At 51.9% G+C, this 21,022-nt stretch overlaps 2 protein-coding genes and 1 long non-coding RNA gene across 12 annotated transcripts in view; 1 reads left to right on the plus strand and 2 right to left on the minus strand.

The window, feature by feature from the left end:
- The window catches only part of SMG9 (SMG9 nonsense mediated mRNA decay factor), a 20,851-nt gene extending 16,761 nt beyond the window's left edge, over positions 1–4,090 (minus strand). For 2 of the 7 annotated variants that reach the window (XM_064581519.1, XM_045891672.3), the window contains exons 1-2: positions 3,949–4,090; positions 1,029–1,184 (exon numbers count right to left, since the gene is read on the minus strand). In XM_064581519.1, the coding sequence (XP_064437589.1) occupies positions 1,029–1,178 (150 nt within the window). In that variant the 5' untranslated portion in view covers positions 1,179–1,184; positions 3,949–4,090. Of the gene's footprint in view, positions 1–1,028; positions 1,185–3,948 lie in introns of those variants that run through there. The other 5 variants (XM_045891673.3, XM_064581523.1, XM_064581522.1 and 2 more) reach the window with 5 other exon arrangements.
- LOC135362866 (uncharacterized) lies at positions 4,027–15,191 on the plus strand. Its single transcript, XR_010408260.1, has 4 exons — positions 4,027–4,165; positions 5,107–5,161; positions 5,913–6,055; positions 15,051–15,191. It is a non-coding gene; the product is annotated as an uncharacterized LOC135362866 (long non-coding RNA).
- KCNN4 (potassium calcium-activated channel subfamily N member 4) overlaps positions 10,934–21,022 on the minus strand; it is an 18,091-nt gene continuing 8,002 nt past the window's right edge. The window contains exons 2-8 of one of the 4 annotated variants that reach the window (XM_045891677.3): positions 20,532–20,959; positions 18,403–18,538; positions 16,147–16,257; positions 15,907–16,025; positions 15,505–15,574; positions 13,983–14,150; positions 10,934–13,558 (exon numbers count right to left, since the gene is read on the minus strand). In XM_045891677.3, the coding sequence (XP_045747633.1) occupies positions 13,986–14,150; positions 15,505–15,574; positions 15,907–16,025; positions 16,147–16,257; positions 18,403–18,538; positions 20,532–20,959 (1,029 nt within the window). In that variant the 3' untranslated portion in view covers positions 10,934–13,558; positions 13,983–13,985. Of the gene's footprint in view, positions 13,559–13,982; positions 14,151–15,069; positions 15,209–15,504; positions 15,575–15,906; positions 16,026–16,146; positions 16,258–18,402; positions 18,539–20,531; positions 20,960–21,022 lie in introns of those variants that run through there. The other 3 variants (XM_045891676.3, XM_064581524.1, XM_064581525.1) reach the window with 3 other exon arrangements.

Consider the following 21,022-nt stretch of genomic DNA (forward strand, 5'->3'; position numbering starts at 1 on the left):
CATGAGGTAGCTCTCAGGGTTCAGGAAGACCCCAAAGGATGTTAAAGCACTTTGAGCAGTTGGGGCGCCTGGGTGGCTCAGTCATTAAGCGTCTGCCTCTGGCTCAGGTCGTGATCCCAGGGTCCTGGGATCGAGCCCTACATCGGGCTCTCTGCTCCGCGGGAAGCCTGCTTCTCCCTCTCCCCCTCCCCCTGCTTGTGTTTCCTCTCTCGCTGTGTCTCTTTCTGTCAAATAAATAAAATCTTAAAAAAAAAAAAAAAGCACTTTGCGCGGTGCCCAGCATGCTGCATGCCACTCAACATATAGTAACAGCTGCTGTTGTTATGGGGCGCCTGGGTGGCTAAGCGGGTTAAGCATCCGACTCTAGATTTCGCTTCAGGTCATGATCTCAGGGTCATGGGATCAAGCCCTGCATCAGGCTCCATGCTCAGTGCAGAGTCTGCCTGTCTCTCTCCCTCTCCCTGCTTGCACGCGTGCTCTCTCTCAAATAAATAAATAAAATCTTAAAAAAAAAAAACAAAAAACAGCTACTGCTGTTATTATACGACTCTTTAAAATATGAGCTTCTGGCACCTCTCAGCTCAAACTCTCCAATGCCAATTTCATTTGGTGAAATCCAAACTCCTTTCCCAGGCCTCTCAGGTCCAACGTGATCTGGCCTGTTACCTCTCCGACATGATCTTCAATCACCTTCTGTTCTTCAGCCTCTGCAGCCACACTGGCTTCCGGCTACTCCCTGAATTCACCACACACAGGGCTCAGGGCCTTCACATTTGCTGTTCTGTCCCAGAATGCCCTTCACTCACATCTTGTCATGGTGTATTTCGTCACCTCTTCAGGGAGGGTCTCTCTGTCCACTTCATCTAAGACAGCCCCTTTGTCACTCTCTGCCCTTACTCCATGAGGCCAGTCAGTTTTGTTCATAGAGCCCCAGCATCTAGATTAGTGCCTGGCACATGGCAGGTGCTTAAAAAACATTTGTGGAACGAGTGGATATGTGGATGTTGCCCTTGGGTCCACTCACTCACCCGTCTCTCTCTCTCCCATGGGGCAATGTAGTCCCTCTCCCGACCACCAGGCCCAGAGAGATTCTGGGGGCCGCCAGGGCCAGGCTCCTTCCACCGTCGCCGCCTCTCTATCCCATAGAGCCCAGGCTGACTATGGCCAGACTCAGACATGGTTGCCTACAGAGAGAAAGAGGTTGATTTCAGGGTGAAGAGACGCTCTCTGATCTGGCTCACTCTGGACTGTAAAAAGGCACTTTGTTTCCAGAGAGCTCTGTGCTGTGGCAGTGGCTTCCAGCTGGCTCTCAAGATCTACTCTTCCTTCACTTCTTCCAAAATATAAAACCGGGGCGCCTGGGTGGCTCAGTCGTTAAGCGTCTGCCTTCGGCTCAGGTCATGATCCCAGGGTCCTGGGATCGAGCCCCACATCGGGCTCCCTCCTCGGTGGGAAGCCTGCTTCTCCCTCTCCCACTCCCCCTGCTTGTGTTCCCTCTCTCGCTGTGTCTCTCTGTCAAATAAATAAATAAAATCTTAAAAAAAAATATATATATATATAAAACCCTCAGTTCTGAGCAGGGCACATGGCTGTCCAGAACACACTTCCCAGCATAATTTGCAGGTAGATGGCCATGTGACTAAGTTCTTTCTGGCCACTGATATGAACCAGAAGTGTGTTTTGGCAGCTTTCAGGAACTTTCCTTCACAGACATTGGCACATTTTGGCACTGGCACTGGCCTTCTGCCCTCCTCCTGGCTGGAAGGAATGTGGTGTGCAGGCTGGAGCTCAAGCAGGCACCTTGGACTGGAAGCAAGGAGAGAAGGCATGATAGAAAAAGATTAGGGGGTCCCCTATTATTAACTTTACGTTGTCGACTTCTGGATGTGGTGATGAACAAATACACTCCTCTTACTTGTAGCCAAAACTATTTCCAACTATTAATCCCTTTGCCCCAACATAAGTATAACTCATAGGGGGAGAGTCACATAAAATGGGACATCTTCTTTCCCAAACTGCAGCAAAGCATTTCCTTACAAATCAGTAACATGATCCTCAGTCCGACAACTACTGTTTTGATTACCGACTACTGGCAGATGCAGGGCATTCAAGGGCCTATTTTCATCTGGTGTCTCATCTGGCATCAGTCTGTTTACCTTCCATTTCTGATGGTCTGCCATCCCTCACACACCACTCACCAGTGGTGAATCTAAGATGTTATAAAATGTACTGCTACCAATATGATCCACTCCCTACCATTTAATTATCTTTATAGGTCCCACTAGGGAGTTTCCCCAGCTGTTTACACTTCATTCTAGGGAAGTGTCTGAGTACTTAACAGTCTGCTTGCAGGACTATAACGCCATTTACTATACAGCTCACAGGTCAAGTTGGCAAACCGTAGCCTATGGACCAAATCAGGGCTCCCTTCTGTTTTTGTGAATAAAGTTTTATTGGAACACAGCCACGTCCATCAATTTATCAATTGTCTACAGCTGCCTTCTTCATACAATGGCAGAACTGAGTAGTTGAGACGGAGACAGTACAGCCTGCAGAACCTCAAACAATTCCCCTCTGGCCCTTTACAGAAGGTTTGCTGACCCTTGCTTAGCTCTTAGGTGTCTGTGAAATCATACTATGAATCCCCCCCTCCCACCCAAGCAAACAGTGACTAACAGGTCCCTGTGCAAGAGTCTTTCTCCAGAACTGCAGTGTTTACAGGATGTGGGAGTCATTTTGCTAGCCAGGCAGGGGCTTGTCTAGCTCCTCATTGCTCCAAGTGACCTCTTCAGCCACAAACTGAGCTCAAACTGCCTTCTGGGACAGGAGGGCAAGGCCTGTTTACACATGCTTATGGAAAACGATCCACTCAGCACTTAAATGACCGTTTACAATCTCTGAGGGAGATTGCCCTCAGAAATCGGGACTCCACCCTCCCCTGCCATTAAGTGTTGGTTAATGGAGACCAGTCTGGAGACAGCCCCACCCCCCACCCGGACCCTTAAGTATCTTTCCTCAATGGGGATTCCGCTCAAGCATCTGTTTACACACCAAGGGGACCCCCTTCCCACGCAGTAAGTGGTCCCTTTGCATGTTATTCTGGGAACTTCCACAGTATCTGCGTCTACTTGACAGTTCTAAGGGGGAGCTCCCCAGAATCTGAGTCCACCTACATGCAATTTGGGGACCCCCAATGTTTCCAGGCTCCTTTGAGGATTCTCCCAAAATGCTTGAGGCCAGTCTGTGTTTATTTACAGGACTCTGACGGTAACCTCGCAGACGTTAGGAATCTAACAAGGCATTCTCTGGGCAGCTTCCTCACCACCTGCGCATCTCTTCACACGACCCTTGTGGGGGATTCTCCCCGAACCTAAGTGTCTATTTGCAAACTCCTGACTCCATATCTATGCCCACCCCCCACCCCCAGAACGTTAAGAGTCGATTCACACTCTTTTCCTAAGGACCCTCTGACACCTGAACACATAATTTTGCAAGTTTGATATGGAACTTACGAGTCTATAGATTGCTCAGAGGGCACCCCCCATAATTAGGCACCTGCCTGCAAGCCTATGGGGAACCCTACAACTTAAGTTTCTTTTTACGCAGTATTTAGAGGACCTCCCGGGCACATAGGATCTGTTTGTAGACCCTCTGCGAGCGTGATCCCAAAACTTAAGTTTCCCTTTACACGCTATCGTTGGGACCTTTGCAATACTTAGGTCCTCCCAGAACCGAAGTTCCTATTTACACATTACTCATCGGTCCCCACCCAACGCCGGCCAACCCGGTATTTTAAGGGCTGCTCTTCGCTCCCTACTCAGTTACGAACACCCGCCGGGCGCCCGAGCGACCGTTTAGCGGTCGAAAAGGGGGCGGGGCCCCGAAACGCGCCCCGCGCCCCGCCCCCTGTCGGCGCACAAGCCTCGCGCGGGCTTGCGGGTCCCTTACCTAAGACGGCTGCTGATTGGCTCTTGGGGCGCAGCGCTACGCGCGCTTTGGCTGGTTGGGGGAGGTTCCACCACAAGCCACGGGCCTGTAAATGGCGTCTGGGGGACAAGGAGCGTGGGGGAGATCGAGAGAGCAGGCACCGGTCACTCCGGAACCGGTCTAGGCACCCCGGCGGTGGCACCCAAGGAACGCAGGGCCGAAAGAGGAAGACGAGGAGGTAGCGCGGTTCCGAGCTGAGAGCAGGACCCGCGGGGTGCTGGCCTTACGCATGCGCCGAGGGCTGGGCGAGCGAGAACGGAGTGTTTGCGCCGGGCTGAGCATGCGTCGATGGAGGTGGTTGGCCTCAGCACGCATGCGGATGACGGAGGGGGAGGAGGGAGAACGCTGCGGCTCCGCCTTAGTGCGCGTGCGCGTCTTTCGGGGCCTCTGTGGGAGTGTAACACGGCGGGAGAGAGGGTGGTTACGGAGATAGCCGATTCGAGTCCCGCCTCGTCAGTGCTGTTGGCTGGATTCGGTAGGGTGGAGCGGCAGGGAGGAATTTTGGGTCCTGGGCCGAGGAAGTGCTGAGAACACAGGAATGAATCAGACCGGCGTGAGTGCTGGAAGACAACCCGCTCTGTGGAGGGAGGCAGATCAAATCACTTAGGGAAAGGGCCCAGGTCCGGTTGGACCCTGAAGCACGGCCAGGAGCACTCCAGGCAGAGGGAAAGGTCTAGACTGTTTTGGATTCAGAGTTCCCCCGGGGTGGGAGGTGAGGCCGCACAGATGGGCAGCTCAGATCCTGAAGGGTCTCCAGGGGCAGGTTCTAGCCTGAAGGTATGGGAGACGGAGATGGGGGGAGAGGGGGTGGAACAGGACCACGTATTAAGTCCCTCGGCGGCCGCAGTGGAGGAGGGACCCAGGACTAAGGGCCGAAAATTGAAGACGCCTGTGGCGGAGCCCTGTGCACGCCTGAGGGGAATACCGGGCTGAGCGCGCGGCCCGCGGAGAGCGCATGCGCAGCGCCTTAGCGAGGCCCGGCGGTTACCTTTGGGGGGAAAGCTCGCTTCAGAGGGCGGTGATTCATAAACATGTCGGCGAATGGGGGGGTGGGTGGGGGATTTACCACTTTTCTTTTGAAATCTTACTTAAAACGTTTTCTAATTTCTATTTGGACAGGGAATACAGGTACATTCTGACAGAGTTGAAGCACCTAATGGGGTACACAATAAAAGTAAGTCTCCTACTGTGGTTCCCATATTCCGTTCCTAAAGCACCGGCTCCCAGTTTCCTTCTGGAACTACTCTTAAAGCATTGGCGTTAAAGAGCTTGAGTTCACATAAATGTGGGTTCACATAAATGGCAGCCGACCTTAGCCAAGTTCCTTAGCCCTCTCTGCCCCCGTTTCTAAAATGAAGTTGGCAGCACCTTGTGATATTAACGGCAGTTAAATGGATGGAAGTTCCCAGAACAGTGCCTGGTGCATAGTAGCACTATGTGTTGTCATGTTTTGTGGTTTACAGTGGTAATGATAGTGATTGATTCTGAGCCGCCCTCTCCCCTGCAAGCCTCCTCCCTGTTGCCATTTTCTCAGTACCTGTGCCAGGGGGAACTGTCTCCGGGCTGCCACAGGCTTGGTGAAAACACTAGTCACACAGACCTAAGTTGAGAGCCCTGTTTGTGGATTCTCCAGACTGTGGTTGTTTCCCAGAGACACACATGACAATCAGGCCATCTGTATTATGTTTTGTCCGTATTCCTCTTTAGCATCTTCTTAATCTCGGTTAGGTCGTTACCAGTTTTTCTTAACTGAATTTCTCAATCCCAGAACACCCTCCATGCCAGTTTCACAACTCCGAGCAACCCTCAGGTGGAAACGACTTAAAAAGGAAAAAGAAGGGGCCTGACATTGACATTGGGCCCACTGTGTACCAGGCTGTGTTTTATATATGTCACTACAACCTTTTCCCCTCCCCATTTGACAGATGCAGAAAATGAGTGAGAGAGAAGGTCCTTACAGAAGTCCCCTAGCCAAGAAGCAGCAGGGCCTGGATTCAAATGCAAGCCTGTCTCACCACAGAGCAAGCCCACATTTTTTCCCCCTCGGCAGCGGGCAGCCCGCCTAGTGGTAAGTCAGTGGTGCAAACAAGCACCCAGAGACCTGCCTTTTCTCATATTAATGACATGGTTGTGTGGACGTACCATGCTTTTTTATCCATTTCCCTACTGGTAAACATTTAGGCTGTTTCTGAACTATAGCTCTCACATCTGCTGCAGTTAATATCGTCATACATCTGATTGTATGTATATGGCAGTATTATCAGTGATACCTTGTTTGAAGTAGAATTGCTGGGTCCAGGGTATCAACTTGGGAATTTTGAGAGCTATTGCCAAATGATCTGTTCATTTCTTTATTCACTTGTCCATTTTATTCATCTATTGAATGAATTATGGAAGTTTGGTAAGCTGCCAAGCGTGGCTGTAGGCTAGAGATCCTACAGTGAATAGGAAAGAGCACTTGCCCTCTAGCAGCAGATGTTCTAGTAGAACAGATGATGTCAGGTAAAAGATACTTGGAAGGAAAAGTCAGGGTAAGGAAATTTTGAGTGACAGAGGTCAGAGAGTGACAGGTGGTTGGAGAGGGCTCTCTGAGGAGGTGACATTTGAGCAGATGCCTGAAAAAAGGTAAGGAAATGAGCCATATGAAGATGCTGAAAAACAGTCAGTGGAAAGACCCCTGGAAGAAGCAGGAGTGGAGCCGGCTGTTCAAAGATTGTCAGGGTTACCAGGTGACTAGAGCAGAGCCAGGGGAAGAGAGGAAGGATTGTTTAGGAATGGAGCTATGGAGAGGAGCCAGGTTACATAGGGTCTTATAGGCCATGATAAGGACTTTGGAAGTTACTTCTCAGGTATAACAGGAAGCATTGGAGGCCGTGAGCAAGGACCAGCATGTTGGGATGTATGTTTTATAAAAATTTCTGTAGTGAACACCCCAAATTAATGACAGTGGTTGCTTGTGGGGATGAGGGTCATAGACCCGTGGATCAGAGTTGTGAGGATGACTGTTTTTTTTTTTAAGATTTTATTTATTTATTTGACAGAGAGAGAGATAGCGAGAGCAGGAACACAAGCAGGGGGAGTGGGAGAGCGAGAAGCAGGCTTCCTGCCAAGCAGGGAGCCCGATGTGGGACTTGATCCCAGGACCCTGGGATCATGACCTGAGCCGAAGGCAGACGCTTAACGACTGAGCCACCCAGGCGCCTGAGGATGACTGTTTAAGACTTCTGCATTTTTGAGCCATGTGACTGTTTATGCACAAAAATGTTAAAGCAGTGCTGGTTGCTGTGGGGAAGATGGCCTGCAGCTGGGCAGGCATGGACACAGGCGATGAGGAAACCCATGTCCCTGCCTGGACGGGAGATGATCGTGACTCAGGAAGAGGGTTGTGTGAGAGGAAGCATGAATCAGGGATGACTTAAAAGTTATCCTAAAGGTTTTGGGCTTGACCAACTGGATGAAGAGTGATGCTTTTTTACGAAGATGAATTATGAGTCATCTTGATGGGAAATTGACAAGCTTTGAACTTTCTCTGAGATACTCACTAGATATCAAGTAAGGAGTGACACTTTGGGGGAGAAACCAGGATTTGTAGATACACAGGTTTTACTGACTTTATGAAATTTTATTTTATTAAAAAAAATTTTTTTGCATTATGAAATTTTAAAAGCAAACACAAAGGTATTGTGGTATGAAGAATTCTCACATGCCCATCACTCAGTATTGATAGTCATCTACGTTTTACTTCTCTTGTTCTCTTTTCCCCTCCCACACATAAGCACACTTTTTACTTGGAGTTTCTTTACTTCTTTAAAAGCACATCTCAGATGTCTTGTCATTTTATTAGCAGCTATACAAGTATGCTCCATTTGGAGCTTTTAGTATATAGATGGTACTTAAAGCCCTGGAATTGGCTAAAACCATCCAGGCTGAGTGAGTAGACAGAGCAGAGGCTAGGCCCTGGGGCCTCCCACATCTAGGAATCAGGGGAAGGACCAGCACCCCAGAAAGGGGCTGACAGTAGGAACATCAGCAGAGGAGGTGACCTGGAGCCAAGGGAACAAAGGGTTCCAAAGAGACGGTGATCAGCTGGGGACCAGAGGTCCGGGGAAGTTGTTAGAGGTAGGCGTGGGGTCCACCATGAAGAAAACATGGCTTTGGGGGCACCTGGTGGCTCAGTCAGTTAAGTGTCTGCCTTCAACTCAGGTCATGATCCCAGGTTCCTGGCTCCCTTCGCGGGGGGGGGGGGGGGGTGTTGGAGTCTGCTTCTCCCTCTTACTCTGCCCCCCCACCCCAATTGTGCTCTCTCTCTCTCATTCTGTGTCTCTCTCAAGTAAGTAAATAAATAAATATTTATTTTAAAAAAGAAAAAACATGGCTTTCTTTTTATGCCCCAGTCTTCACAATATCGTAATTCAGATTCTGCGAGGAAAAGTTTACAAGTATTTTTCTTCAACCCTTTTTTGGTGAGATGGAGCTTACGTGTGATAAAGTGCAAAGGGCACAGACCTTAAGGGTACAGTCAGTGAATTTTTACGAATTTTTATGAATCTATGTCCTGCTGTAACTACTAACCAGGTCAGGATAGAGGTCATTTGCAGCACCCCAGAAATTTGTTTGGTGCTGTTTTCCTGTTAGTTCCCCACCCCACATTGATCTGATTCCGGTCATAGACAAGTTGTGGCTGCTCTTGAACTTCGTATAAATGAAATCTTACAGCAGGTCTCCTGTGCGTCTGGTTTCTTTTGCTCTTTATGTCTGCGAGAATCTTCCATGTTGTTGTATGAAACGGAGAGTGACTCTGTAAGAACTTGCTTTTAAGGATTTCTACATCCTGGTTATTTTACAATATCTAAACTCTGAATTTGAATTCCAGATGTTTTGCAATTCGGTAAGTACGTAGTGAACTTTAAACATAACGCAGGATCTAAGGTGCTTGAAGTGCTAGTGGGGTGTTTTTAAGGCGGGAGAAGTTTCATTATGTTCATACGCTTTGGAACCGGGTCCTGAAAGAGGAAAGGGGGGGTTGCTGACAGAGGACAGGTGGAGAGAGGAATTGGACTTGAATTGAAGAGGGGCCCATTCACCCTGGTAAAAGAAAGGAAAGCTGTGCCATCTGACCTCCCCTCCAAATTGTAAAAACCACTCTTGTGTCTTCTGTGTTGGCAGTTATTCCACACAGCAGAAAAGCTCAAGATAGGTCTGCAGTCTGGTGCTGATGTAAATGGTAGGGTTTCCTTTATGAACATGAAGAAGAACTGGGTAAATGCTGGCGATGTTTGTTCTAAATGGATGCGGCAAGAGGGAGAGGACAGTGGCGGGCAGGTACAACAAGGAATGTTGGGGAAGAGGAGTCCCCTGGCAGGAGCAGCTGTGATACCATGATTTATAATAATATATTTGGTATTCGTCCCATTTCTGGCTCATAGCACTTAAAACCACTGGAATTTTCTGTGGTGAGAGTGGTAGCTGTGTCTTTTGTGATGTTAATGAGGCAGCTTTTGGAAAGTACCTAGGTAACCTAGGGCTGGGGGCTTATTGCCAGGGACCCAACCTTGTGATTAGAGGTTAGAATCTCAGGTCTGACCCTTGGCCTTCGGGGAAGGGAGAAGGGGGTTGGAGCAGTTGCCAGTGGCCAATAATTTAATTAATGATTTCTATGTAATGAAGCCTCCATCAAAACCCAAAAGGACAGGGTTGCGAGAGCTTCCAGGTTGGTGGGCACGTGGAGATGTGGGGAGAGCGGTGCCCCTGGAGAGTCTGGTAGCTCCCACCCTTCCCCATACCTTAGCTGGGTGTCCCTTCCATCTGGCCCTTCCTGAGTTTTTATCCTGGTGTATAATAATTACTGATATATGATATACGAGGAATCCAGTAAGTAAAATGTTTCTGTGTTTCTCTGAGTTCTGTGAGCCGCTTTAGCAAAATAATCCAACCCAAGGGGGAATTCGTTGGAACCTGTGATCTGTAGCTGGTTGGTCAGAAGCACAGGTGTCAACCCGGACTTGCCACTGGCGTCTGAAGGTTGGCGGCGGTGGGGGTGGGGGGGGGTGCAGTCTTATAGGATTGAGCTCTTAACCTGTGGAATCTGTCTCCAGGTAGACAGTGTGGAATTGAGTTGAAGTGTAGGACACCTAGCCAGCGTCTGAGAATTGCTTGGTGCTGGGGGGAAAAACCCACACACTGGAATTGGATGCAGAATCGTTAGCAGCCAGGATGGGGTCGGGGGAGGCTGGAGGAGGGGTGGGCCAGAGCCTGAAGAGCACCCCCAGGTGAGACCTGTGGGTATAGTGACACAATGGAATACTATTCTGCAGTGAAAAAGAGTGGAGCGGCCTGGATGGATTTCGTGGTCACTGTGTGGAGCCCAGGAAGCCAGTACACACTAGCATATAGAGCATGGTTCAGAGTTGGGCAGAAGAGGTCAGGATGGTGGTTACTGAGGATGGAGGAGGGTAGGGAGGGACATGAGAGCTTTGAAGGGGCCGGAAACTTCTAGCTTGATCTGTGTGGTGGCTGCTCAGGTGAATAAATCTGTAAAAATTCATTGAGACTGCATTTAAAATGTGCGTGCTTTATGTAAAATGGTTCTCAATAAAAGAAAAAAATGAGCTGAGCTAAGGAGCTAGACTTTGACAGAAGGGCAGGTGGGAGCCCCAGAAGAGTTTTGGGCCAGGGCCAGACCCAGTCATATTTGAATGTTGAGAGAGTCCTTGGTGTCTGGGGAGGCGGGTGCATGAGAGAGGCCAGGGTCTGCCTCAGTCTCAGTTCCTGACTAGCTCTTTAACCCTGATAAGCCCCCACCCCACCCCACTCCGGGCCCTCTTTTCCCCATCCAGTCCTCTCATGGGAGTGGGGGCAAAACAAGCAGGGGAGGGAAGAAGCCCAAAGCACTGTGAGACACCCCTTGACAGAGCTCTCTGATTCATGCCTACAGCCCTAGCCCCTCGTGCAGGGCCTTCAGGAAGTGCTGATTTTGTGAGGGGAAGTGCAGAAACTGCTGGAAGGGGGGGGTCTCAAGACCCATGTGCCACCTGGGGGAATGGGTGCGGGTAGGCAGGGGCAAGATACTTCAGAGCAGGAGATCTCTCATGTGTTCTCTTAGTTTCTTAGTGAAGAGCCCCTTCTACCCAGTTCCTACCTTGTCTCACAGAAACCACTGTGATAGAAGGTGAGGAGTTTGGGCCACCCCAGGTAGCTGGTGTTTTCATTCAGTGATCTTCACTGAGGCCCTGCATATGCCAGCCCTTGACATTGAAGACACAGTAGAGAACAAACATGAAAATATGGTGCAGTCATCTCTGAGTTTCTGGATGGGCCTTTTGGCTAAGTGGGGGGCTCTGGAGCCAGGCTGCCTGGGTCATATCCCAGCTCCCCCATCTCTACTGTGACTGTGGGCAGGTTTCTTAAATCTCTCTGCCTCAGTTACCTCGTATGTAAAACAGGGCCACAATACCCACTTTGCCTCCTTTTTAGAGATTTTGTGAGGTCATTCATCTATAAAGGACTTAGCAAGGCGCTGGGCTCAAAAAATATTGTGATAGAGGGGCGCCTGGGTGGCTCAGTCTGTTAAACATCTGCCCTCGGCTCAGGCCCTTATCTCAGGGTCCTGGGATTGAGCCCCGCGTCGGGCTTCCTGCTCAGTAAGGGGCCTGCTTCTCCCTCTCCCTCTGTCACTCCCCCTGCTTGTGCTCTCTCTCTCTGTCAAATAAATAAAATCTTAAAAAAAAAATATTGTGATAGAGACAGATTCATGGGGCTGCGAGAGCTTCAGAAAGGGCTTCCTAGAGAAGGGGACATCCAAGCTGAGGCCTGAAGGAGTGTGCTGGGGGCAGTGGAGTGTGACTAGGAGGAATGAGTTTGGTAGGGGATCTGGCAACACAGGAGGGCTTCCTGCAGGGGGAGGGTGTTGGAAATGTCATCAGACATCCCATCTAATTCCTGTCTCCTTTACTCCCAGGTGGGCTGGCGTCCAGAGGAAGGGCAGTCTGTGGCAGTGGGTGGTACAAGCCCCAGTTTAGCTCTCAGGGCTGAAGCATGAGGCTAGCTGTGGATATGGAGGGAAATCCAAAGATAGCTCAGCAGAAAAGGATGACTCGCAGCCCGGGCTTCCCTGCAAATCGAAGGAAGCAAGGATGAATCAGCCTCTCAAAGTAGAATGAAGCTGCTGTGGGAAGTGAAACCTCGGTTGGAGGTCCAAGGCCACTCTGCCTCTGACTCACCTCAGACAGGGCAGAAGGAGGGCTTAGCCGCAGGGCAGGCAGGGTGTGAAATCAGGGGCCTGCAGCCAGATTCCTGGCCTCTAGACCTGGCGCCTCTTGAAACCTCAGTTTCTGCATCTTTACAATGGGGTGAAGCAGGGCAGGAAGTGGTTGTGGTGATTTACAGAAAGGGAGCACACAGTTGGACCTCCAGAAGTCCCAGCCTTTTCCCTTTTCTTGTCTAAGTCTTAGCAGATACTGAAATGAGTATGTGGGATGGTTTGGGGTTCTTGTTGAGTAGTCATCTAGGTTCTGGTGAGATGAGTAGGGGGGAAAGGGCAGCAGAAGAAAGCAGCTACGCGTTGTCTGAAAATCAATGGCAATAATAAAAATGATCAACTATCTCGTGTGTTTGGTTCTTACAAAATACCCGATCCCCTGTGCCACTCTTCTGTTTCCGTCTTCACAGCAGTTCCATGGGAACCCATCTTAGAGGTGAGGTGAAGCCACTTGCCCAAAGTCACACAGCTGGTGGATGGCAGAGCTAGGTTTGGACCCTGAACCAAATCCTGGATTTGAAGCCCTTGCTCCTAGCCTCAGATCTGGGCGGGGGGCGCGCTATTGAGGACGTCTTGGCCTACAGAGCTGGGAGGGGACTTAGAGGAGGTGTCTGCTTTGTAGATTGGGAAGTGGACAGGACAAGGGCCTTCCGCTTGATGACCTGCCTATTGGGAATATACATATGTTTAGAAAGAAACAGCAGCTTCTTCTGGCTTTGTTGAACATTTATTACAAAGTTAAGAGCAGAGACTGGTGAGCTGTGCTCCCCCCCCCCCGCCCCACCTTCTCCCCACCAGATATTCTCTGCAGCTCTGGAAAACTGTGTCCTCCTTGCTGTCCCACCAGGGGGCGCTCCCTCCTGCCACCTCAGCCTCAGGCCTGGTTCCTTTAGCTCCGCTATCCAGTGGTAACTAAGGCACCCCAGGATCCTGGACTCTGGGACCCTGGAGTCTCAGCCCCCTCCTCCTCTGGGACCCAGGAGTCTCAGCCCCCAGGCATCTCCACTTCTAACTGAAAGCTGGAGGTCATCCATAGCAGCATAGTAAGGATGTTTTGTCCAGGGTATATGGGGTAGTAGTGACCATTTTCCCATTTGGGGCAGGGGTTTGGGTGTGTGTGTGTGTGGCCACAGCCTTTCTCCTTGAGCCAGTGTCGTCTCCAGCAGCCATCAGTGAGTGAGCCCACCCTAAGGTGGGGCCCCTTTGGTCCTTGCACTTGAGGTGCTTTATTCATAGGGCTGGGTCAGGAGTAGCAGGGACAATGTCCTCCACCTCAGTCCTGGGGAAAGTAGCTTGGTTCTTCCTCCATGGGTCCTGGGGAGACAAGCAGAGAGATGGATAGATAGGCCAGAAACCAGAGGGAGAGTAAGAGCAGGGACACTGAGGTGGAGACAGATAGACACCAGTGGACCGAGGAGGAAGGAAGAGGATGGGTGTTCCTGTCACCAAGAGACTGGGCACTTGGACAGAGACCGGGAACATGTCCAGGGACAGGCAGACAGACCACACAAAGAAAAGGACAGGGTATTGAGGGTCAGCAAAGGGGAGAAGGAATGTCTCCTTCCTCCCCTGCCCGTCTAGCCCCAAACTTAGAGTCCTTTCCTCCAGACAGGCAGAGCAGAAGAGAAAGAGTAGCATTGTCTCCAAGGCCATCCCCTCCCCCTTTAGCCACATGAGGTGCTATCCACAGGCACCCTTTCTCCAGGATGTTTTTCTGCCCGAGTCCCAGCCGCCTCACCAGCTACGTGGCCTCCTGGCTTGGTTCTGGAAGCTGCCTCGACCCCAGGGCAGTGCTAAGCAGCTCAGTCAGGGTGTCCAGCTTCCCTGCCAGTGCATCCATCCGCTTCTCCAGGGCCTGATGTGAGCTGCTCAGACCCAGCTGCAAGTCACACAGGATCATGTGCATCTGGGCAGAGAGAGGGTCGGAGGTATCAGCAGGCTGAGGTAGACTTCCTCCTTATCCCAGCTGCTTGGCTCGGTGCTTTTCACACATGGTTTAAATCCTCTTAAAAGTGTGGGGAGTGAGAATTCTGTTCCCGTTTTTACAACTATGGAAACGGGCCTGGAGCAGTTAAATGACATGCCCAAGGCAGCAGCTAGAGTAAAGCCTGGTACATAGAAGGTAGGTGCTCACCTAGTATTTGTGGAATTGATAAATGACTTCAAAATCCACATAGCCCTTTCATTACCTTCTCAAACTAGGAGTCACAGCTTCATCCCTGAGGGTGTGTGAGCTTTCTGTGAGAATTCTTTAATTCTCAGTTTTTGGCTGGATAATCTTCAGAAATTATGACCTGCCAATTCTGGCAGATCTAGGCCACCACCTCCTCACTGAGACCTGCCATGCAGGCCTTGTGGGCCCACGTCTCTGATTGTGCTTGCCATGGTATTGATGCTAAGGGCCACTGTTCGATTTGTCTCGGGCTAATGAGAAAAAGCAAAGGCCGCTTGATAAGCAAAAGGTGCTGTGAGCCAAGAGAACGGGTGTGACATCACCATCCCTAAGCACTAGCTGAATCAGGTGGTCCCAGCCGAAGAAGGGCAAGCTGAGTCTGCCTCGGCCAGGCAAGCCTGCCCAGCACAGAAGCCCCTGTGGCTCTGGGCCCCTCTTACTGACTTTTACTGAAACAATGTGCCCCATCTGCGTCAGTGTTGTTAATTTGCGTTTTATTGGTTTTGCCATTTGTGTTTGAACTTGGTTTTTGTATGTTTGCTTTGGTTTTATTGTTGTCTTAAGAGTCATAGTTGGAAGGAATTTTATTTAATTTATTTATTTATTTAAAGATTTTATTTATTTATTTGACAGAGACTCAGAGAGAGAGGGAACACAAGCAGGGGGAGCGGGAGAGGGAGAAGCAGGCTTCCCGCTGAGCAGGGAGCCGGATGTGGGGCTCAATCCCAGGACTCTGGGACCACGACCCGAGCCCAAGGCAGACGCTTAACGACCGAGCCACCCAGGTGCCCCTGGAAGGAATTTTATATCCGTCCACATTAACTCGACAATAAAAATAATGTAAAACCAAACACTGGAGTTCTTTGTGCAATTTCTCTTCCTTTTTTTTTTTTTTAAGCTTGAAAGGGATCAGTCCCCTCCATGAGTTTAAGAAACCATCATATCATTCATTCAACCACAACCCTTTGTCGAGTGCGTGTGTGTGCCAGACCCCTGCCAGTGTTCGCTATGCTGGGGCCAGATGTCCCTGCCAGCCGCCCCGACCTCCCTTTCCTTCCAGACCCCTCCTCCCACAGGGCCCTGGTACCTTGGAGATGTCCACCATGGAGTTCACTTGTTCCCGGAGCTTTCTGTGTTTCAGCCGCACCTGGCGGAACCTGTGGGAAGAAGCCGGAGGTCAGAAGTGACCCCAGCTCGGGGATGGGATAAGGAGAGGAGAGACTCACATAGACGCGGTCCGGTGAGGAAGAGGTGCCAGAGGTAGAGCACCCCTGAGCCCATCTCTTAGGTATCCTGACCCCGACAAGGGTGGCACGGACCCACGGACGCAGACGTGCAAGACAAGCCATCACAGACAGAGTCACCGTGAGGTCTGGGTGGACACTGTTTGGTGAGCCCAAACACGGGTGTCCTGACCTGGGCACACACTCACATTCGCTCACACACACCATGCAGAAGGGAGGAGATGTGCACAGAGAGAGGCCCTCACCTGTTGATGGCAGCCAGCAGCCTGCGCTGGTGCTTGCGGGCGGCCCCACGGTCCTTCCTGCGCGTGTGTTTGTAAAACATCCAGGCCTCTTGCAGCACTCGGGCAGCTGATTCCTTCATCTGGGGGTGGGCACAGTGTCAGTGGAGGCAGACCTCTAGGGCTCTGGGACGAGGGGGACGGCGTCTGGACTCCCGGGTCTGAGGGAGGCATGTGCTGTGGGTGCCATGTGCCCGTTCTCACCTCCTTGGTGTACTGGATGTCCATCATGAAGTTGTGCACATGCTTCTCTGCCTTATTAAACTCCAGCTTCCGGGCCACCACAGCCACCAGCAGGGCTGTGCAGCAGACCCCCTGTGGGCACAGCAGACACTATGACAGGAGGGCTGGGGGGCTCCTGTGCCATCAGACTCCCTCACCCCTCCCGACAGCCACAGAAGGCAGGCAAGACCACCCCTGGTTGACAGACAAGCAGGCCCAGAGAGGGGAACCGGGGTCCCACAGCCCCGAGGGGTAGAGCTAGAATCAGAGGTCATGCGTCTGAGTCCCACTTGCATGTGTAGTGTTTATACCACCAGAATGCCCTCTTTTGTTAAAGGTGTGATTGGAGAAGGGGAGAAGGGCTGATTCTGGGTGAGAGGCAGAGGTCGGGCTCCTGCGGGAGCCCTTCCTCCCCACTGCTCACACCCAGTTGGCCATGAGGTCACCAAAGGTGTCCCTCCCCTTCCTCCCACCCCCATGGCTCCTGCTCAGTTCTGGCCCCGTCCCTTCCCTCCTGGACCATCTCCAGCTTTCCTCTCTCCTGACCCGATGCTAGGGAGATCTAACAATTATGACCCTGCCCCCCTTACCCTAATCTAGGCTCCCACTGCCCCAAACTTCTTACCCTTGCTTTCAGAGCCTTCAGAGCTCTAGGCCTCTCCTCCAGACAACTTAGCCTGGCCTCATTCTGCCTCACCTGCCCGAGCATCTTGGTCTGAACACTCTCCCCTTCTCCCTAGGCCTCTGATCCATCAGCTGTTTGGTGGTACCTGCTGCTCTTCCTTGAGTTACAGTGAATTTTCTTCTGAAGTCTTCCCCTTTCCCAAGCTGTGTCTCAGCTCATGAAAACTCTGAACAATTTACTAGTCACAAATGCTGGCTCCAGGACCGCTCGTGTTCCAAGCCCAGCTCTGAGCACGTTACTTAATTTCTCAGGGTTTCACTTTCTTCCCTGTACGATGGGCGTGCCCTCACAGTAGTACTCTGTGGATTCCTTCAGCTAACACCCGGAAAGTGATCAGAGCAGTGTCTGGTACAGAGTATGTACTCGATAAAGTTAGTTACGATGATTCCATTTTGGGGGGAACCTCTCTGCCAGGAGGTGGGCTGTGAGCTCAAGTGCAAATCGCCTGATCTCTCTTGGTCTGTTTCTCTTGGTGTCAAATGAGGGAGGAGGTCCCAGGCAGCCCTGAGGGTCCCTGACCCTTTGGGAGTGCTTCCCTGGCTGCATCTCTGCCCCTCTTTCCCACTTCTGTGGAGAGGGGATCACACTTCCTCATCACCCCATGCACCACCAGTGGAAATGTAGCATATCCTTTCTGGGACATCAGGGCTGGGGCTGGCAGCCTGAGCTTCTGAGGGTGGGAGGAGCCAGAGCTCATGCGTAGGTGAAGGCCAAGGCCTTGGGTGCTGGGTCCTGGAAGAGGATAGGGGCTAGGTAGGGGGAACTGGATGCCTGGGTCTATGAAGGGAACATGGTAGAAGTCTGGATTCAGGAGGAGGCCGACTCTGGGGAGCCTCTGCTTCATATCTGACATGAGCTAGAGTAGGGGCAGCTGGATGCTTGGGGCCAGTTACAAATAAAAGCCTTCCCTCCCCACCCCCCCACCCCTTGACCCATTTACCGAGCATTTCCTGTGTGCTGGGTGCTGAGACCCTTTACGTGGTTTAATTCATCTCAGGAGCTCCATGAGGAGTACACTAGTATCAGCACCCCCATTTTATAGATGAGGAAACTGGGAGATTACAGGCTTGATCCTGGCTGGGAAGTGGCAGATGTAGGAATTGAAGCCAGGCAGGCTGACCCCACAGGCATGCTTTTGATGAGGCCTTAATGGAGGCTGGAGACTGGGTTCCTGGGTCCTGGAGGAGCCTAGAGCTGGGAAACCAGGGGCCTGTGTCCTAGATGATTGGGAGGGCAGGGGGCTGAGGGGCAGGATGTCTGAGCCTTCGTGAGGCTCAGGGCTGGATTCCTGGATTCTGGAAGGAAATGGGGCTGGGAAGTCAGGGGCCTGTGTTCCCGAGGACGGTGGGGCCTAGGGTCCTAAGTTCCAAAGAGAGCAAGGACTTAGGGGATGGATTCCTGGATTTTGAAATGAAATGGGGCTGTGGCATCCAGACACCCAAGTTTCTTGGGAGGGGGGGCCTTGGGTGCCTTTGTTGGCTCCATGATCTCTTTGGGCCCAGGGGATAAGCAGTTGGGGGTAGGGGCAGGGTCCCTGAGGGGGCTGTACTCACCATGACTCCAGTGTAGAGACAAACAATCTTGCCCCACACGGTGCCTGGCACCACGTCTCCATAGCCAATGGTCAGGAATGTGATGGGGATCAGCCACAGTGTGTCTGAAAGGTGTCCGGTGGCATTAACGGCCTGCCTGTGGGGAAGAATGGGTTAGTCCCGAAACGCTACCCCAGGGGTTCCCGTGATGTCTGATACTCTCCTTCCTAACACACCTACAGTCCCCAGAAGCACTCAGAGAAAAAGTAAGTTCTGGGCTTTGGAGGGCCTGCCTGGCTTCCTTTCAGCTGTATGAGCTGGGCGAGATTCGCTCAGCCACTCTGGGCTGTGGGATTTGAACCTGGATCCAGCCAATTTCAAAGCCTGTTTGGTTTTAGCTGGGCTACCAGGACTGCTGCTTTCAGAGCAGGTTGAGGGGTTGAGAGGGGGCAGAAACCCAGCCCAAAGTCCTCTTGTCACACCCTGTCAGCATCCACCCAGAGGGAAGGGGCGACTTTTTCTCTTCTTCTACTTTTTAAAAAAGATTCTTATTACTTTTTTAAAATAATCTCTACACACAACGTGGGGCTCAAACGCACAACCCCGAGATCAAGAGTTGCACACTCCACTGATTAGGCCAGCCAGGAGTGCTTTTTTCTAATGTCCATAAAGATGCTCTGTGGCCTACAGGTGGCCCTGTCAAGACTAAAAAGGCAGGACCCTGCCCTCCCTTCCCCTCACTTCATAGAAGGGGACATTTAGTTCCAGCCATGGAAGGGACAGAAAATCCTGATGTATCTAAACTTGAGCCCGCAGACCATTGCATCAGGGTCAGTAGGGAAAGCTTCATTCATGAGGCCCCAGACATGTCAGACCCACTAATCTAGTGTCTGAAGGTGGGGACTGAATTTGCACTGTTAGGCCCTGCTCCCCTCATCCAGAAGTACATTCAGGTTTGAGGAACTTCTGCCTTGGGGTTCAGAAATTTGACCTCCTGCCTACCCTCCCATTTTTCAGATGAGAAACATGGTGGGAGGAAAACATCCTACAAGATGAATGAGTTTAAAATCCTGAGAGATGAGAATTGCTGGGGAAACTTGAAAGATGGTAAAATGTGACACCCCTTTTACAGATGAGGAAACAGACGGTCGGAGAGGAAGGATCTAAAGCCAGTTCTTGTCATTCCCCACTTCCCCTCAAGAATCCTTTGCCAGGGGCGCCTGGGTGGCTCAGTCCTTAAGCGTCTGCCTTCGGCTCAGGTCATGATCCCAGAGTCCTGGGATCGAGCCCCGCATCGGGCTCCCTGCTCAGCCGGGAGCCTGCTTCTCCCTCCCCCACTCCCCCTGCTTGGGTTCCCTCTCTAGCTGTGTCTCTCTGTCAAATAAATAAATAAAATCTTAAAAAAAAGAAGAATCCTTTGCCAGATGTACCAAACCAGAGGTTTCCAAACTTGAGCCTGGGTCAGAATCCCCTGTTAAAACAGATTGCTGGGTCCCCACCTGCCAGAGTTTTGGATTTGGTAGGTGTGGGTAGGGCCTGAGAATTTGGATTTGCAGTAGGTTCACAGGTGATGCTGCCGGTCCTGGAACCACACTTTAAGACCCACTGGCTAAGATTACCATCACTTTCTTTATCTGTAAGAGAGAGAACCTGAGGCCCGGCTTCCAGTCTGTCCAGCAGGCAGCCTGGAATCCTGTATCCATTCCCTGCAGGAAATTCCCTTCCAGAGAAGCCCCAAATTGCCACCGCCCCAGGATCGTGGGGAGCACCTACAGGGCATCTGTGCTAATTCAGAAAAGGTGTCACCGTCCTCCAAGGAGGCAGTTGCAACTTTTGGCTGGGCCCCAGCACCTGGCTTTAGAGACTGAACAGGTGCCCCGAGACCTGAGGCAGGACAGGTGTGGAGGCAGGAAAGGAAGGGCTTGCTAGGGTGTGTGTGTGCCTGGGGAGACGGGAGGCGGCGGGTGGAGGAAGGGCAGAGCTGGCCGGCTGGTTCCTCCCACCCCAGTGGATGAGTGTGGACAAACAGCTTTCTCCTCTGCTTTGGCCCAAAGGGGCCCAAGCTGTACCACTGCCCGGGGCAGCTGTGGCTGTGAACGGCTCCTCAGATGCGCCAGGGACCCCCCACCGCTCACCCCCAGCACCCTCACCTCTCGGCCACCGACAGCACCCAGGCGGTGGTGAGCCAGAGGCCAAGTGTGAGGCAGAGCAGCAGGCGGCCGGGGTGCGTGTTCATGTACAGCTTGGCCACGAACCAGTGGCGGAAGCGGACCTGGTTGAGGGCGCCGATGCTGCGGTAGGACGCGTTGAGCAAGACGCCGCTGCGCAGGAGGACGGCGCGGGGCACCAGGTAGAGGCGCAGCAGCATGACCAGCGACAGCAGTGCCTCGCCCTCATCCAGGAAGCCCGGCCAGGACTGCGTCGCATTGGGCCGGGACCCCAAACCCTGGGCGCACGGCGGACCCCGCACCGGCGTTGGGTGCAGCCCGCACACAACCAGCTCCAGCACGATCTGCGCCGCCTGCCGCCCGGTCAGCGCCACGCGCCAGTCCCGGAGCCCGTTGTCGGTCATGAACAACTGCGGGGAGGGGACAGACGGGGGAGGGGGTGACACGATGGTCAGGCGGCCTCCCGCCTGCCA

Source organism: Mirounga angustirostris, unplaced genomic scaffold, assembly GCF_029215605.1.
Source record: "Mirounga angustirostris isolate CCGP_5_RB_7025 unplaced genomic scaffold, mMirAng1.0.hap1 SCAF_16, whole genome shotgun sequence".
Lineage (NCBI taxonomy): Eukaryota > Metazoa > Chordata > Mammalia > Carnivora > Phocidae > Mirounga > Mirounga angustirostris.